At 40.1% G+C, this 20,002-nt stretch overlaps 1 protein-coding gene across 8 annotated transcripts in view; it reads right to left on the bottom strand.

The window, feature by feature from the left end:
• Positions 1–20,002, bottom strand: part of TPK1 (thiamin pyrophosphokinase 1) — a 506,485-nt gene that overhangs the window by 326,656 nt on the left and 159,827 nt on the right. For all 8 annotated transcript variants that reach the window (XR_016348922.1, XR_016348921.1, XR_016348920.1 and 5 more), the window contains one exon: positions 3,123–3,192. Coding sequence is in view for 4 of the 8 variants with exons in the window: in XM_089776507.1 (XP_089632633.1) it covers positions 3,123–3,192 (70 nt within the window). In the remaining 4 variants the exon portion in view is untranslated. The remainder of the gene's footprint in view (positions 1–3,122; positions 3,193–20,002) is intronic.

Genomic DNA, 20,002 nt, shown 5'->3' with positions numbered 1-20,002 from the left:
GAATATTCTTTCCAGCAGACTTAGTTTTCTTAAAAAAAAAATAAAGCCTTGCTGGATCTAATTTTTAAAGGTTGATTTTGATGGTATAATTTACCTCCCCAGAAAAGAACACTCTGAGGGCCAGCACATAAAGAGCATGTGAATCTATTCAGTCAAGGCACAACCAGCAATTTCCCCTGAACTGCATTTATGTTTAATGAATGAAATCTCTGCAAGTCAGAGGAAAGTTCTAGAATATTGTTGCCTAGATTTTACAGCTCACTTTGTTTCTATCTGCAAACATAATTATGTTTTTATCAACTGCTTGCTTTGAATCAAACATGTTCTACTTTACATTAAGAACCAGGTTATGTATGCTGCAGCACTGGGGCTGAGAGGAAGGTACATACGGAAAGGTAAGGATACTCTCTCATTCTTGCAACACTAGGCAGTGGCCTGCCTCCATCACACAGTTGCTAAGTACAGGATGTGCTGTGATTTTTCTCCCAACCTGACAAAACGACATCACACACTGCAACTTTATTTGGAGCAGATCAGGAAAAGGGGGGAAATGTCATGAAGTTTTAAATACAGTGAAACCTTTGTTATCCGGCACTCTGTTAACCAGAAAACTTTGATAACAAGCATTGCCCCCAGCCACAATACTGTCACATCCTCAGGCACACTGGCCTGGCTTGGTTTGCCATGATTGGCTTATCAATTTTTTATTTAAGAAGTACTAATCATCTTTACCTCAAAATAGAAATGTGAAACCAACCGCCTCATACTACAAAACTACCAATATTAAAAACTTGAGTTTTACTATTATTGTCCATTGGTTTTTCCTAGGTTGATAGGACCCTCAGATAACTGGAATTTTTAGATAACCAGAACGCCCTAATCCCCGAGTGTGCCGGATAACACAGGTTTTACTGTAATTGAAAAACAGAAATTCATGTGATGGATTTCATTTTACAAACTGATAAGCTTGAGATTCTTAAGGAAAACACACAACACAGAAGTGAATCCCCCTGTCTACCAGCTAGTTAGGCCTATTTCCCTTTCATATTTACCCTTAAATATGGCTTAACTGACTTATTTGCTTTTATGGCCCTTAGCCATTTATGAAACTTCTACCAAACTGATCCAAATGTACTAAAACTACACACAGTTGATCCAAAGTAGGCTTCAAAAGACTGCACACCTATTAACATTCATAAGACACTGAATTCAGTTGTCCTGTCTTCCCATGTTATTTCCAGAATTTTATGCCAGTTCTATGAAATGCACTGTGACACAACCTTCTCTGAACATAGACTTCAGACAGAAATCTGCTGGAAGAAAAGGAAATAATCTCAAGATTATGTTCTATTAGTCACATCCGTTCCATTAGTCACAGCCTTTTCTTTTCTTTTCTTTTCTTTTCTTTTCTTTTCTTTTCTTTTCTTTTCTTTTCTTTTCTTTTCTTTTCTATATGTGTGTTTGGGTTTGGTCATGTATAAAGCTGCAGCATTGACTCAAAACTGACTTAGGAGGAAAAGTGACCCTTTGAGGCACACTGCAGAAGCTACTTCTCTAGGAGCCCACAGGTGGATGAGATTTGTGAGGTTTTTCCACATGCTCAACTCTGCTGAAAATATGAGAAGTCATAGGATCATAGGACAAAGTGGGAAAAAAAAGGATAACAGGACTAGTGATAGAAATGTAGCCGTGTCAGGACTATGTAGCACTTTAACGACTAGCAAGATGGTTTATTAGGTGATGAGCTTTCGTGGGCTAAACCCACTTCCTCAGATCAAATAGTAGAAGAAAATTGTCTCATCCATATATACCAAAGGATACAATTAAAAAAATGTATCCTTTGGTATATATGGTTGTGACAATTTTCTTCCACAATTTGATCTGAGGAAGTGGGTCTGGCCCACGAAAGCTCATCACCTAAGAAACCATCTTGTTAGTCTTTAAAGTGCTACTTAGTTTGATAACAGGACTAGGCTTCCAATAAAAAATAGCTTCCAATAAAAATAGAAACGTTTTAGGCTGTTTCATATTTCTAAATGTTGTGACATAAGGTAGATCTGATACAATAATTAAATACAACAGGAAAAGGAGTTTTGCTATACAGTACCTCTTCTATACAAATCATTATACAATTACATACTGAATATTTTTATGTAAATGAGATGATGTGGAGATCAGACCAGTGGATCACTTACTTATTTCCCTATCCAGAATACAAATATCACTTAAAAGGATTAGCCAAGTATAACTACTGATTGAATTTCTCTAATCCATAACTTTCTCATCCAGAAACATCTGTCATCCAGAATGATTTTAGTTAGCTGGATGTCCACCTTTCATGTCTGTGGACAAGTTTTCTGCGGTCCCATAAAATCTGTTTACAGCCACCAGTCTGAGTTCTCGGTGTTCTGTGCCATTATTTTGCTCTTATTTACCTTAAATCCTCTAACAGAATACTAAGCAGTGGAAGTGTTGATAATGCTGCTAGACAATATGGACCTCCCTTGGTCCAGAAAATGTTCTTGTTCTGAATCGATCAGGTCCCAAGAGTTCCAGACTAGAGAGGTTCATCCTGTAATTAATTGCTTATAAATAGGTCTCTTTAACTCTCCTCATACTCCACCATAATCTCCTCTTGCATCATAAGCATATTGGTTAATGTCTCATCACATAAAGATTTAAGGATGAAAGAAAGTGCATGGCAACTTGTTGACTGAGGTATAACTCCCTTCTTGAGAATGGAAAGGTCTCAGACTTCCTAAGTAATTACAGACAAATAAATTATACTGATCTTTCCTTGATATTACTGTTAATGTACTCCCCATGAAAAAAAGGAGTCAATTATGGATTTTGTCTATAGATGTTCAGCTTTTATTAATTCCAACCAGCTAGCACTAATGTGTTAAACCACCATTTTAGGCGGGAGAAAGCTATTTCCTTCACTGTATAGATGCTGTATGTGCATACTCTACGTCAGTTAAGATGATGGTGAGTTTAATTAAATTATATTCATCTAAATAAAGGAGAGGGATTAGAGAATTTGCAGACAGACAGTTCAGGCCCATTGATGCACTTACACAAGATTAAAGGGAAGATGTCAGAATAGATTAATATTAACATACCTCTCCTGATTTCCTTCTGTGATATGATATAGGCGATTAGCACCGCCGTCAGCACAAGCTCTTAGAACAGCTGAAAATAAAGAAACAGGTTGTCAAGATACTTCTAGACATGTCTGTGATGATCACCACAATAATGACTGAGAATCTTACAAACATCAGTAGACAAACCTTCACAAAAACAATGCACGGTGAAAATCTATTGTAAGAAACATTACCCCAGTTATATGATCAATGAAACTGAGGTATAGAATGTGAGACTTTCGGTAAATCAATTATGTCCATGGCAGAGCAGAGAATAAACCACAAAACCATTCACCTCCTCCCTTCTTAGGCTTTTGGACGTCTTATGTTTACACACATATTTGCAACAGTTTAATTAAATTGGTTTTGTTAAACAAGTGCAGCCCTCCATGTGAACACACTTATTTCAGTTTGTGTGGCTTATTTAGCTTTCACTTGAACTTGATCCCAATCAACTTAGGCTAAACCAAACCAACCAAACAAACAAAAAAAGGCACTCAAAGAATGTCTAGAGTCCTGAGCGGATACAAAATTTGTATCCGCATCCACATCTGTACCCACAAAAACAAGCTGCGAATATCCACATCCACGGATGTGAATACCCACAGATATAAAGTGATTATCTGCATCAACTTTCTCATGCAGTCAAGGCCTTAGTAACAGTACCCACATAGGATATGTCTACACTGCAGTTAAAAACCGGCAGTTGCTCTATGCCAGCTGAAGCAGGTGCACATGACTTTAGCTGCAAGACTATTTAATTGCAGTGCAGACTTCTGGACTTTGGCTGGCGCGAGATAGGAGAGGTCACAGTGTTTGGACTGTAGCCCCAACCCGGACATCTCAATTCTAATTAAACAGCCCCACAGCCTGAGTCCCTTGAACCCAAGTGAGATGGCATGAGCCAACCATGGGTATCTAATTCAGTGCAGGCATACCACAGGCAGTGATTTATGTGCAAAATGGAATAGACTGTTCAAAGCACTACTGGTCTGATGTGATCCCTGTTTTACTTTTTTTGCTTTCTTTCTTACATTCTCTATGCCACAAGGCACAATTCTGGGTCCATGATGTTAACGAGATAGGTAAATAATTCCTTTACTGATCCCCAGATGGTTTGACTCGATTAAATCTTATTTAATACTTAAATCTACAATTCCTTCACCTTGTCTAGTCTGTTGCATCCACCCCACCCACTCATAAAATTCCTTGTTTCGATCTCCCCAACCCACAGGCTCCTTGTCCAATCTGATGCCCATCCCAGTAGATTTGATCCCAGCAAGTCAGGGTCTATTCTTGTTAGCTAGAGCAACCAATCAGCAACCTGAAAAAGGCGGTTTCAGAGTCTGTTTGTATTTTGTGACACAAGAAGTTATTGGGTTTCTAAGTGTTTCTGAGTAATCAAATAGCTTGAATGGCAAAGAATACATCGTTTCTCCTGCATTTGGCTGAAAGGTTGTAACCTTTTCTCTTGAATTAAGATATCACTCTGTGCCCTTGTCGCCTTGAGATTGGATTACTGTAATTTTCTTTTACAGAGGGGTATTTGTAAAGATAGTTTCAGCCAGTATACAATTGGACGCTTCAGCTAGTATACAATTTGCTAGCTCATTCAAGTAGCAACACTCCTCACAGGGAGAGCACACAGCGGCTGTGTCACATAATCTACACTAGCCACCAGCTTGCTTCAGAGCACATAACAGTCTTGTTATCTATAAACTGAGCAATGTTTGGAGTCTGTCCAACAGACGGGTTTTCTTTCTTCTTGGGATACCACAGCGGCAGGTCAGCTGAGACGTTTGTCCTAACCACAGCCACAAGACAACTGCAGGAAGGGCATGCTCAGTGAATGGACCATAGATTTGAAACCTGCTTCTGTCCTCGCTACACTAGAATCTCAAGTCTGTTATCTGTCTGAATGTGCTTCAGTGTCCATCTCCTTTCCCAGGGCTTAAAAAAAACAGATGGATTAGAATTTAGTGGGATGTTTATACACGTATGAGAGAGGGACGACTCCATTACTAGTCTTTGGTTTATTCTGAAGTGACCTAGATCCTCAACTGTTTGTAAAGCTGCATGACTTCATCAGTGATAACAATCATTTACTACAGCTAGAGTTTTGGCCAACTGTCCTTAAATATGCATAAATATCCACACCCCCCTCTCCAAAATAAAGAGGAGCTAAAATAAATTAACCCTCATTTGGTCTGTTCATTGTTGGGATTCTAATGAAGACCTAAAGCTCAACCGTCTTTCCCTCTCGTGTGCCACTGATACAGAGCAACTATTGAAATTAAAATAGCTACCTTACTTAGCCAGGATTTAAAAAGCTCCCTCCTCCCATTCAGTAAATTTATTAAGAAAGCCATTTACAAAGTGCTGATCCTTACCTGCAAGTTAATGACTTACACTGGTATGGACCAAAGCCCCAGGTACTTGAGGTAACTAGCAAGTAATTAACTGTTGGGCAAAAAGTCAATAACTCACAGTATGTTTGCAGCTCTGGACCAAACATTGCTTGATAAAAAGTAATTATATGCATTAGCTATAAGAAGATGCAGCACTATTACCTAGATGAATTCAAATAGACAGTCAGCAATCTTTACCTTACAAATCAGATGGAAAAAAATCCCTACGAAAAGCTAAAACACGAAAACAGAAGTGTATTTTATATAGTGCTGTTTATATCAAAGATGAAAATGCTTTAAAATAGCTAATTGGTCACTGTATAATGCACCAATTGTGTAGGCAATTCTAGCAGGCCCTAGGCATGCAGCAGCAGCTTACCCAAAGTTAATTATTATTAATTATTTGAAATACAGCAATGCCTAAAGGCTTCAGCCAAGATTTAGGCCCCATTATGCCAGGCACTGCATAAATAGCACATAATAAAAGAAAGTCCTTGCCCCCAAAAGCTTGCAGGCTAGACAGACGAGGCAGACAAAAGAATCAGAGAAAGATTGGAACAGAACCCATATCCGTTGTGGGCAAAGAAGCTGGGTTTTTTGAAATAAGGAATATTAGACAAAATATGGATATTACCCCCTGATCTTTAACATCTACTACATAGCCCCTAGAAAGTTTTATATTTAATGTGAATGATATCTTTACCAGTGCAGCATCATAACCTGGACAACATCGTGGAGGAGGCAGACTCGCAGAACACGGCAGACATTTTGATAGGCCTCTTACAAGAGATACAAGCATAAGGGGAAAAAACCCCTAAACAAATGGAAACATGGTCCTATGATGAAGTTGCTAAGGAAAGGAGACCTCAGTCAGTGGCAGATCTGGAAGAGCCTTCAACTGGTGTCCATCCCAGTGAAAATACGTGTACACATTACCCTAAATAGACTAAAGAAGGTAGTGAAAGTCCCCTTCCTGTTTGCTTGGTGGTGGGTAGTGAATTCTCAACTCATCTCTCCAGCTGATGATGCTTGCTCTAAGCACCAGGAGATCCCCAGCTTGGAGCCATGCTGAGGCGCTAGATCTCATCAGCATTTGGGGAGAGGAGGCTGTCCGGTCTCAGCTGCACTCTAGCTATAGGAAGTGGGTAGTTAATAATCATCACAATTACCAATTTCTCTCTGAGTAAAATTCATTCCTGGACTAATGTCTGGCATGTCCAGCTGTGATGTTCTGAACAAAAGAGAAGATAAAGACAAAGAGTAAAGAAAATATGTTTTCCTAAGCACAACTAACTCAGCAAGACAAACATAACTTCAGCCATGTCTTATAATTACAATACTATGTATTCAGTTCCCTTATAAGAAGGGCCTTTTAGGGATTTGAAATTAACAAACATAATAAACTCTCTCAGTTATGAGAGTTTACCCCCATCTCTTTATATTGTCCCATAACTTTTTCTTGCCATCTTTTCCCATGCATATCTGTTCCCCTCTGCTCCACTCCCTCATTAATTTAAAGATTTGGTAACCTGGTTACCATAATTAACCTACTGAAATAATCTACACATAAGACATCCTCTACCTAATAAATGACTTGAAATTGTGGTATTTATAAGTAAACTATATGGTAGAAATGCACAAAATTGCTTTGTTTGCTAAAACATATGACTAACAAGTTCTTTGCTTCATCATTATAGTAATAATGTTAGATCATGAGCAATAGAAATCCATAGAATTGAGCATTCATGGTTTTTGCACATTTTCCCTTAGTTTTACAGAAGTTATGAGAATACAGTCACAGAATCCATGTATTTCTTTTGCTCCAGCTCTCCATGAAAAGTTCACCCGAGGCTGTAAATCCATGTAATTGTGTCAAACATTAATGTAGCTATAATGCCTACTTCTCACCATTTAAAATAAATATATTTTAAGCTAATTCATCTACAAGTAAAAATGTCTAGTCTTGACACTGATATTTAATTGTATTCCTATATTTTCAGTGCTGCACAGGGCTTGAAACAACCATGATTAAGCATACCATCTGTGCTCAGGTTACACTGTGACATCAACAAAATTAATGGGATACAAGGATCTTTCCTAACTAGAAGTTACAGGCTGTGGGAGATGAGAGAAGCATATCACAGGAGCACTGAGCACTGCACAGGATTAAGCCGACAGTTATGACTGTGTCTGCAATTTCATTTACAACTACGCATGCGCCATTTTAGCAACAAAATGATGGCTTTTAAATTCTATAAGTGCAAAAAAGAAAAAGTCTTCTGAGTTTCAGATGTTTTATATGAATATCATTCAAATGGGCAATTAAAAAAATCACATCTTTCAAGCATATGTCATTAATATTGTAGCTGCAGGTCCACTTCTGTACGTTATGCCTTATGGTGCTTAGAACAAAAGACAACAACGTACTTCTGGCAATTATGGGTTCCTTTTGCAAGAATTCCTCCTGCAGTTATTCCACCTGAAGATGTGAACTCTTCAGATTTCACAATAGCAATGTTAACCAGTTAACCAGTAAGCATACCAGTAAACATTAGGATTACCGGTATGCTTAGCTGTTAACCAGCCCTTGCCAGTTAACTCCGACAACAGCCAGCCACACTGGGCCAGAGCAGCCCCAGCCACAGGCTGTGTCCAGACTCAGGGGTTTTTTCGGGAAAAGTAGCCTTTTCCCGAAAAAACTTCCCCTGCGTCCAGACTCAAGCCGCGTTCTTTCGAAATTATTTTGAAAGAACGCGGCTTTTCTTTCGATGGCGGTAAACCTCGTTTCACGAGGAAGAACGCCTTCTTTCGAAAGTTCCTCTTTCGAAAGAAGGCGTTCTTCAATGTAAATAGGGCTTCCTCGAAAGAGAGCATCCAGACTCGCTGGGTGCTCTCTTTCAAAAAAGTGGATTGCTCTTTCGAAAGATCCGCCTGCAGTCTAGACGCGATCTTTCGAAAGAGCCTCTTTCGAAAGAAATCTGCAGTCTAGACATAGCCACAGTGGAGCAAGTGGGATGGGCAACGGGACCCACACAGCCATGGCCACAGCAGGGCCAGGCAGCAGGAACTAAGTTAAAATAAAAGTGACAAGGAGTCCTGTGGCACCTTATAGACTAACAGATGTACTGGAGCATAAGCTTTCGTGGGCAAAGACCCACATCAGATGCATCTGACAAAGTGGGTCTTTGCCCACGAAAGCTTATGCTCCAATACACCTCTTAGTCTATAAGGTGCAGGACTCCTTGTCAATTTTGCAGATCCAAACTAACAGGGCTACCCCTCTGATAGGTTAAAATAGTTAACTGGTTAAGTGATATCAATTAGCCTATTAACTGTTACATCATCCCTATCTCACAAGTAGAAGCAGACTTGGTCAAATGGTTAAATGAGAGAACATAAAAAAACCCCTAGGATGCTGTCAGTGTTCCCTCTAAGCTGCAGGACAGCAGAGCTTCACAGGTGATTAATCAGCCCCGCCCAGTCAGTCAGCTCCATGCATGAAACTGTGCTGCCCCACAGCTTAGAGGGAACACTGGATGCTGCACAGTTTTGTTACTGATTTAGTAAATCACATTTTTCCCCTCATAGTCAATACTGTATTAATGACCTACTACGGTGTTCTGGGTGGGAAGGCAAAACACCACTTACATATTCAAAAAACTAGAGTTGGTTCCTCCCATGGAAATATGAGAAAAATGGAATAATGTTTTTGTTGATGTTTTCCATGGAAATTTTTGAGTTTTCAGCTGAAACATTGTGCCCCCCCCCCCAAAAAATATATTGGTGAAAAGCTGAAAAAGGAGATGTTTTAAGGCCCTGTCAAAGGCAGAATTATGCTATCCTACTTAAAATTTTTGAAGTGGAAGAAATTCTGAGGATGAAAACTGCCAGTGTGTAAAATCAAATATATTCCTATTCAACCTTTTCCTCATATTTATGTATAAGATGTACAAAATGCTTGTATAGACAGTCCCAAAGGGATATTTCCTGGTGTCTGAGAGAGGTTTCTGTGAGGAGGAGTTATAGTGGGCTTCAAAAGCTTAGCAACCAGTTAGTGGGAGCTGCTACCTGATTTAGCAGCAGCCCTAATTCTACAGTGATGGTGCTTGTATTGTATAAAGGCAATTTACAAGGTATAATCAACATCTCTCTTTTATGTGCATGGGGTTCTGCAAAAGGAGTTTGACCATAAGCAACCGGATGAAAGAACGCTTTAAAAATTCAAGGAAAACCAAGCAAATCAAAAGTCAAATGAATATTCATTTAGGGGCAAGGTGCTTTTATTTTTCTTGTGTCCGCATCACGTCTCTTAATCAGTGTTTCCACTGAGTTCTCTGCTAACAAATGTCATTCTTGGGCAAAAAGGAAGAGATAGTCAAACATAACATCATTGGTTCATGGTATTTTCCCTAAAATTAGTCCCTCATATAGAACTGACATCACCCAACCCTCAGGCCTGTCAACTGAGGGAGACAAAGGGGCCAGTTGCCCAAGGGCTCAGTGATTCAAAAGGGCCCAAGGCTCCCAGCTGCCATCGCAACTACTGCAGCAATGTCGGTGGCTGGAGCCCTGGCGCTTTTAAATCATTGGAGTACTGCACAGCATGCTCCAGGTGGCTCTGAGGACTGGCTGCCCCCACCATTGTCCTTCTGCCCATGACTCCATTCCTTTTAGGTGCACAGAGCTGGGTCCCCCGCCATCTTGCCCACTGGCCCAGGAATTCTGCCACTCACAATGGAAAAGAAAGGATAAACAATGACAACAAATTTCTCTGAGGCCTCCTCCATGACAGATGGAAATCAGGCCACATGGCCACACAACCATGATCCCGCCTGAAGGCATGGGAGCCACCAAGAGACTCAAAGGCAAAGCAGCATCTAGCAAATACTTAACCCACAGCAAAGCCTATTTTTGTGGCAGATCATTTTTAGATGTCTTTAGTGTAATTTAGGAATAGGAAACAAGGGGGAAAGCCAGCATCATCTGACCAGTCAGGTGTCCGCCGAACAGCAACTGGTCCTCCATGGGTCATAGAATCATAGAATACTAGGACTGGAAGGGACCTCGAGAGGTAATCGAGTCCAGTCCCTTTCCCTCATGGCAGGACCAAATACTGTCTAGACCATCCCTGATAGACATTTATCTAACCTAATCTTAAATATCTCCAGAGATGGAGATTCCACAACCTCCCTGGGCAATGCATTCCAGTGTCTGACTACCCTGACAGTTAGGAACTTTTTCCTAATGTCCAACCTAAACCTCCCTTGCTGCAGTTTAAGCCCATTGCTTCTTGTTCTATCCCCAGAGGCCAAGATGAACAAGTTTTCTCCCTCCTCCTTATAACACCCTTTTAGATACCTGAAAACTGCTCTCATGTCCCCCCCCCAATCTTCTCTTTTCTAAACTAAACACATCTAATTCCTTCAGCTTTCCCTCATAGGTCATGTTCTCTAGACCTTTAATCATTCTCGTTGCTCTTCTCTGGACCCTCTCCAATTTCTCCACATCTTTCTTGAAATGCAGTGCCCAGAACTGAACACAATACTCCAATTGAGGCCTAACCAGCGCAGAGTAGAGCGGAAGAATGACTTCTCATGTCTTGCTTACAACACACCTGTTAATACATCCCAAAATCATGTTTGCTTTCTTTGCAACAGCATCACACTGCTGACTCATATTCATCTTGTGGTCCACTATAACCCCTATGGATCACTTGTGAGCCATAGGCCACAGGATGGGAATCAATAGTTACTTGTAGATAATATGATTATCTCAAAAGGAATATTGTGCTTGTTGATGTCAGGACAGAAAGTAGTCCATTCCTGGTGTTTTTCGCTCTTCAGGAGCACTTCAAATACCACTCTCTTTCCATTGATTTCTTAAATATATCCTGCCAATACCCCAAAACTTTATATCCGCTTTACCACAACTTGTCTACAGATGTCACGAACTTGTAGAGAACACGCACATAAAATCATAAATGAAAGTTAAATTAAAAGTGTTGAAAGTATGTGTTGCTGGGTTTTCATCTACATCTATTATCTGATTTGCAGGTGAAATGGAGACATTTCAGCGCTGATGGTATTTGTGAAAGTTTTAAAATTAGATTGTTTAATAATTCAGTGTAACATGCACTGACTTTAGGCTTTGATTGACTTTTTATTTCTTCATTTCATGTTGTTTTCCATGGCAGCATCATTGATTTCTGACACACTGAAAACAAAGAGCCACAAGTATGATGGAAAGCTCCCACTACCTGTGTTTTTAATTGCCATTCAGGGTTTCCATCAAGCAAATTTTAAAAGCAAACTAACTTCATCCTTCATGGAAAAAATAAAGCTCTCCACGTTGATAGCATTTATGAAAACAGATCTGTGAAAGGCAAGAGTGTCTGAGCACCCACTCAGGGGAATGTCAGCATCCTCTTAGTGCAGGCATAAGCTGCTTGTGAGGCTGGATTCAGCACATGTGAGGGAAAGCAGGTACTCCAAGTCCACAACTCCCATTGTCATGGTGCCTGGGTAAGGGTCAGACAGACACGGGGAATGGGCAGGCTTTGATTCCATATTGCAATATGTTGATCAGCAGAACTGAGACAACAAAACAGTCTGCTACTATATAGAACAGTTACAGAGTATTTCCCTGCAGAAGCAAGTATCACAATTTCTTCTCTACTGTGCTCCTAGGGCAGTGTACCTAGATACTGTCACAGATCCACCCATCAGACTGCCATGAGAGAAAACAAGCCCCACCAGCCTCTTATTTTGGATTCTATCTGTAGCCCTAAACTGCAACTTTCCTTCACTGAAATTGCAAAACAAATATTTTAATTTTCTTAGAAGGAGGATGGAATATTACAGTGCATGAATTCCTGAACAAACCCAACACAAGTGGCACCTTGCTGAAAAATAATCCAAGATACTCCTATTGGAATTCTGCAATTGTTGCATTTGGAACCAGAGTAAAACTGCAGAATTCCAACATGACGAAAGATAGCCTGCCTGCCTTTCAAATTGCAAGATCTCAGTCTGAATGCTGACTGGAGATTTAAACATGTGGGCTACGTCTAGACTGGCATGATTATCCGCAAATGCTTTTAACGGAAAAGTTTTCCATTAAAAGCATTTGAGGAAAAGAGCGTCTAGATTGGCACGGACGCTTTTCCGCAAAAGCTCTTTTTACGGAAAAGCATCTGTGGCCAATCTAGACGTGCTTTTGCACAAAAAAGCCCCGATCACCATTTTCGCGATTGAAGCTTTTTTGCACAAAACAAATCTGAGCTGTCTACACTGGCTCTTTTGTGCAAAAGCTTTTGAGCAAAAGGACTTTTGCCTGAATGGGAGTAGCATAGTATTTCCGCAAGAAGCACTGATTTCTTACATGAGATCGTCAGTGTTCTTGCAGAAATTCAAGTGGCCAGTGTAGACTGCTGGCAAGTTTTTCCGCAAAAGCAGCTGCTTTTGCGGAAAAACTTGCCAGTCTAGACACAGCCGTGAAATTTACCAATTCCAGCTAGTGATTAAAAGGATCTATGAGAGTAAATTTAATTCCCTAGCCAATGCATAATTTTTCCCATAGGGTATGTCTACACTTGCATCCTCTTTCAAGAGAGGGATGAAAATGCAGACAGGCGACATTGCAAATGAAGCGCGGATTTGAATTTCCTTAGCTTCATTTGTATAATTGTGGACCGCAGCCATTTCGAAACACCCGATTTTGAAATAACAAATGCTGTGTAGATGCGGTTATTTCGGGAGAAAACCCTTCTTCTGAAATAACCAGTAAACCTCATTGTAGGAGGAATAAGGGTTATTTTGGAAGGAATAAGGGTTATTTCGGAAGAAAGGTTTTCTCCCGAAATAACCGCATATACACAGCGTTTGTTATTTCAAAATAGGGTATTTCAAAATAGTGGCAGTCTGTGATTATGCAAATCCACGCTTCATTTGCAATTTCGCTTGTCTGCATTTGCATCCATCTTTCGAAAGATGATGCAAGTGCAGACATACCCATAGTATATTTTGAAATGCTTTGATGGGGTACATTAGAATAATTTGTTCACTTCTTGTATACATTTCCCCACCCCTATCTTTACTTAACAAATACACCCTGCATGGATGAAAAATAAATATTTACTCACTTCGGATCACAATCAGCAGTCATATTCTTGTTTAGTTTCAGACCATGGGATTGCACCCCAGACACACAATGAGTACATGAAGACTTAGAGAAAAAGAGGGAAACACAGAGAACAAGTAAATAATGAAAGCAAGAGAAATGAACCACAGAAATAAGAGATCAAAAGAACAGGATGGAGATAAAAAAGAAATCTGTTAATTAAGGTATAGCTTAGTCACAAGAGCTAATGACAAATAACCCAATTAAAAAGGTTGTTGGTTTCTTTGCTAATGAATGGGAGTAGGCTACTCAGGGGGAGCGGGAAGGTGAAGAGTATACATTTTATGTTTGCCACAGTTCACAAATACCTAAAGCTTTTGAGTCATGCTATCCTATTTGAGTTACTGGTGTCCGTAATAATGGTAGTAACCAGTAGTATTTTCCTTTGCAAAGGTTTTATGCCATCATGCCTATGTGAGCAGAGCTCCTAAGTATAGACACAGCAAAAGTAGGCTGAATTCTTCTACTGGCATAGCTACTGCCCCAAACAACATTAATGTAAACTAGGCCAACAGAAGCACTCCTCTGTCAGCAGAGGCGTTAAAGCTACACTTGGGATTTGGCCAGCACAGTTATTTTTTATACTCCTAGATGACATAATTATTTGGGCAAAATCTTATCATGTGGACCAAGCTGAATTATTTGATTTTAGAAGTCATATTGCCATTGAAAATAAATGAGTTACACTCATTGAGCTTGGACTGAATTTGGTTCCCCAAATCTAAAATTCTGCACTATAACACAGGATAAAGTTGGAACCAAGACAATGCAATTGCTGAACATCATACCTCACCTCCTAATTTTCCCATATGTCAAGACACATAGTCTGACATTCAGCTGGGTTGTACCAGTGTCGCTACATAATGGAGCTCAGGTTAATCATACAGCATATTGAATCATTTTGCAAATGTTAATCTCAACAATATATACTAATAGAAAGAAATGCCCAAAATGGAAGAGGAACATGCCTCAGAGGAAATTATATGAAGACAGAGTTGATATTTTTATAAGAAAGAATCAGCACGAGTAATCATATTAGGGGAAGCTCTGAAAGTTACCTTGAGAGGAGAATGCAGTACATTGTCACAGGAAGATAACAAAGCTTACCTGAGCAAACAGAATCAGTTACTTAAACCAAAAAACTTGAAAGAATCACAAACTGTAAGCTGGAAGCCAATGACACTTCGTTTATGAAATCTCTTTTACAAAGAGCAAATACAAAACACTGTTATCTCTGAACAAATCAATTATTCAACATGTAGGCTCAATTGGCAGCATTAGGAATGAGGACAGAATACCAGCAAGTGCCGAGAACACAACATTAGAGAAGAGATGGTATATCAATCCCTATAAAATAACAATAATATCATAATGACCCTCAAGACCCTTTTTAACAGATCTACTGTAGCCTGAACAAAAAAAAATATACACTCTCTAATTAGTAATTCAAAAGCTTCAGGGGATAGCCAAGTTAGTCTGTTACACAAAAAAACAGGAAGCAAATGGTCTGGTAGCACTTTATAGACTAACAAAAAATTTAAATAGTATCATGAGCTTTTGTGGGCACAGCCCACTTCTTCAGATGAATTCTACTTGTAGGAAGGTCACAAGAAATATCAGATGCCTTACTGATCAGTTTTCACTTGAGATACCTTCATCTGCTCTCTGTACACAGCAACAAAGCTAAATTTATTAGAGAATGGGAGTTGTCCAAATGAAGAATGTATTATCTGCATTAAACCCAGTTCAGGCAGTCATGTAGAGATGTTATGTCCTAACATGGAACACATTTCAACAGGGTATAGCTAGCCAATTGCCAATGTGGAGTCTCATTCAATATGCTATGCAAAGGGCATATTTGCACTTATGAAAATATATGCCTATATTACATACAAATATGTATATGTAATAGCCCCATACATGAATATATCCATGCAAAAAGCAAGCATGCTTTTGCCTTAGCTATGCCCCCTCTTATATTTGGAGCTGGTCCTGAAGTTAGGAAACTTATAGCCAATTATATCTCACATATTGTCCTTTACATCTCTCCAACTGGACACAAACATTCATGGGCATGTTTCAACCTCCCACTCAAAACTTTTGACAGAATGATCCAAATCTATTCTAGTTACTGATGTAGGGAAGGCAAATACACACGCCAAGCAAAAGCTGTTTGTGTATGATATATTAGGGCCTGACCCAGAGCTTAATAATGTCAATAAGAGTCTTCCATTGATCTCAATGGTCTTTGTATCAATCCCCTAATGAGCACCTGATACTTCTGTCCAAATGATCTAGATTTAATCAAAAGGTTAAAACTCCTATTAAGTTGCAATTCTAGTTCAAGTAAATCTAATCCTTTAGAACATTGCCTATTAGCGATAAGCAAACAGTATAATGGCATTGAGCTTGATATTCAGAAACTGATCCCAACAGTCTCAAACCTGTGATAGCCTCCACCACCCAGCTTTCATGACTTTTATAGAGGAACATCTTTAGAAATCACCTTAATTTTTATGTCCTTTTATGGATGTGGTACAGAAGCAAGGAGAGAGGGGAGCAGACTGCTCAGTGGCCTACTTGCCTAAATAGTAGTCAATACCCATTTATGTCAGGCAGATGTTTCTCTTGTTCCCTGGCTTTTCAGGAGAAATGGGCTGGGCTCCCAAGGCCAAATGAGAAGACAAGTGCTGGAGTTCAAGGAAGAAGGGAATCCCTTTGAAGAGGTTAATGACTTGGTTGCCCAAATATTTGCAGACTAAAATGTCTTTCTGGAAACAGGCAGGCCACTCTACAGGCCAGTATTCAGGCGATTATGTTTCTTGTGTTATGTGAAGGGGTAAACAACACTTATTTATTTGCTTTCTCCAGAGCATTAAATGACTTTCTATACCTCTATCATGTCCACACGTAGGCATCTCTTTTTCCAAGCTGTTGAGTCCCAGTCTTTTTAATCTCTCTTCCTTCAGAAGTTTTTTAAGATGGGGCAAACAGAACTGCTCTCATGATGCAAGTAGTGGGAATACCAGGGATTTATATAGTTGCATCATGATATTTTCTGTTTTATTGTCTATCCTCTTCCTAATTAGGGTTGCCAGGTGTCTGGTTTTCTACCGGACAGTCCGGTATTTGCACTGTCTGTCCGGTAGAAAAATTCAAAAATACCGGACATGTGCAATTTCTGGTATTTTCTGAATTCCCGGCTGGATGCTGGAGGGAAGCCTGGTGGGGGCAGGAGAGCGACTGGGAGGCAGGCTGCGACTGGCTTTGGGAGCCCTGTGGTCATGCACAAAAGTCAGGCAGGGCGGGGTGGGGCTGAAGCCGGGACTCCCAGCCACCCCCCGCCTGGCTTCTGCTGGCAAGTAAAGGGAACGCCTGTCGGGGGGCGTGGCCAGAAGGACTCCGGCTGTGGCCAGTGGCTACACCGCCCCCCTTGCCAGATCTGCTTCCCGCCCCCCTTCCTCTGCCTCCCCATCCTCCCCTCCAGCCCCACGGCCCTCGATCCTCCCCCAGCTCTGCTTCCCGCCCCCTCTTCCTGCTGGCCAGCCCCGCGGCCCCCGGACTCTCCCCCACCAGCTGTGGTTCCCACTCTCCTTCCTCCAGGCCCCCCTTTCCTACCAGCCAGCCCCCAGAGGTCCCCCCGCCAGCTCTGCTTCCGGCCCCCGACAAGCGTGTCTGGTTTTTTAGCAGGGTCTACCTGGCAACCCTATTCCTAATAGTTCCTAACATTCTGTTAGCTTTTTTTGATTGCCACGGAACCTTAAGCAGATGTTTTCAGATAAGTATTTACGCTGCCTACAAGAAGGTGATGGGCAACCTACAGCCCATCAGGGTTCTACGTGTGGCCTTGAGGTTGCCTGTTTACCATTTGCTTACTGTTGCCAATGCACAGGGTTGCCAGATTCCACTGGTTTCTGTCCACGTAGATTTTTCCTATCATATTACTAAAGTGACAAACACATAAAGCCAGGGCACAGGAAGTGAGGTGTGTGCTGATTGCACACAACATTGGCTGTGAAAGACATGCACTCCCTCTGCATCCACAGTGCTGCTCTTGCTCAATCGACACAATCCCCAAATTCTAAGTGCACTTAGCAAAACTACCCTACCCCAGGAAAATGTTTTGGTTCTGACAATCTTGCAGCCCACTGAGATGAAGGAGGGCCACTCAATCAGTCCCCTCACTCGCCCATCGCTGCTCCAAGATCTCTTTCTGGAATGGTAACAGCTAAATTAGGCCCTATCATTTTTTTTATATATAGTTGGGATTAGGGATGTAAAATCCTATTCAATTAGTTAACCAGGTGATGTTTACCGGTTAACCATTCACATCCCTAGTTAGGATTATGTGTTCTAATGTGCATTACTTTTGCATTTATCAACACAAAATTTCATCTGTGACTTAATTGACCTGTCACCCAGTTTTGTGAGATCCTTTAGTTACTCTTCACAGTCTGCTCTGGACTTAAGTATCTTGAGTAATTTTGTATCATATGCCAACTTTGCCACTTCACTGTTTACCCCTTTTTCCAGACCGTTATCATTAACTATCTTCACTGTCTAAACTCTTTCCATTGCAGAGCTGTCTTCACTACTACTGGAGGTCTACAACTTTCCTTGATGTTTGTTGAATGAGCCATCAGTATCTTGTTGAAACAAGTTACTCAATATTTGTAAATTGACGGAACCTCCTGCCTTCCATTTAATGTAAACTAGAAATTATCATAATATTTGGCAGTCTTCTGTACTTCTCGAAATCCCCCCATAATAAGAAGTCAATAAACTAATTATGAATCGTATGGGACAAGAATAGTCATGGTGGTCTTGTTCATTAGGTCCCTATGTCTTCAGGCCCTTATTCAGCAATGCATTATTATTCAAAGCACTCAGGTATGTGCTTTATGCTAAGCACATTCTTAAATGAATTTAAGCATGTATTAAAATGACACTTTTTTCTGATTTCAAATCTTATGGAGGAAGGTGATCTTGTAGAACCTGATGTTTAGTGTATTGTTTTGCCTTCAACATCAACTGTGCTCAGAATCACAAATCAAAAGTTGTTCAATATGGAAGAAAATACTGCTTCCTCTTTGGAGCCCTTTTCTGCTTTTTGACATAAAATGGAATCTCATCCACTATTTAAGTGAAAACCTATACTTAGCACAACCAGAGCTGTACTATAATATTGCTTCAAGAAATTCACTCCAATTGAAAAAATTCCCTGAGCATTTTGTGGTCTGATTTGTAATGCAGAGTACAATGCAATACAATGTCCTTTGTTCACTTATTAAAACTGTTCAATAAAACCCCCATTTAATAGATTTGAATTCTTCCCTTTAAATTTTGCTAGCTAATTGAAAATTGTCATTTCTTAAAAAAATCCATGGGGAAGGAGGGGCAGAGAATAGGAGGAAAGAATCATCCAAGCTATATGAAATATATCTTTATTTAATTCATCCAGATGTTGGCTAATAAAGAAGGTCTTAATATTTCAAATGGTTTGCAAAGCTTTGTCTATACTAAATGAATCTTTCAAAAGAGTAGGTCACCTGTGAAGACAGAGTTCTTAAAATGTGACTTGAGTCACTATTACAACACTCCTGTTTCAATTTAACTACCAGATGTGCTGCATTACTATATACCTTAATGCTTATTTTCATTAGAAGTTGTATGTTCCACCCTAACCCCATTCTGGTTTAAATACACAGCACTGAAAAATGGTAAAGGTGTTAAAGGAGTTTTGAATTATTTAACTGGGACTTTATCTTTCACAGATTCTGGCAGGATGCAATTTATATTGCAGTTACTGAACCCGATAGCTTAAAAGTTATAGTTATTTCCTTTCATCTACCCTTTGGTTCCTTGTTCTACAAAAGTAAGATTTAATTCCTTCTGCCATGCCTTTTTTCTCCCTCCACATCCATCCTCACTCCCCTCTGTACCCTTCAAACCACCAACACATCTGAACTTTACAGGGACAACGTCTTCATTTAGGAATAGTAGTCTTAAGTGCTGATCTGGTTAGAAAGAGAGAGAGACAGGTAGATATAAATGAAACACTGGAAAAGCAAAAGTCCACACCTGAGATGAGGCAACTTCTCCTTCTCCTGCATCATGTTGACAAAAGACTGCAAAAGCTGCATTTGACCATTTTGTGCCATTTAGTATGAGTTTTCTTGCTGTAGCCTCTTCTTTCTAGAATTATCAAGAAGGGAGGCCAACATCTTTTATATTTTATTTGGTTTCATAAGACCGTAAACCCAGTGGGACAGA

Source organism: Pelodiscus sinensis, chromosome 2 (assembly GCF_052426305.1).
Source record: "Pelodiscus sinensis isolate ZL-2025 chromosome 2, ASM5242630v1, whole genome shotgun sequence".
NCBI classification, from domain to species: Eukaryota; Metazoa; Chordata; order Testudines; family Trionychidae; genus Pelodiscus; species Pelodiscus sinensis.
The sequence above is the reverse complement of the archived record's forward strand: the minus strand, read 5'-3'. Positions and strand labels throughout refer to the sequence as shown.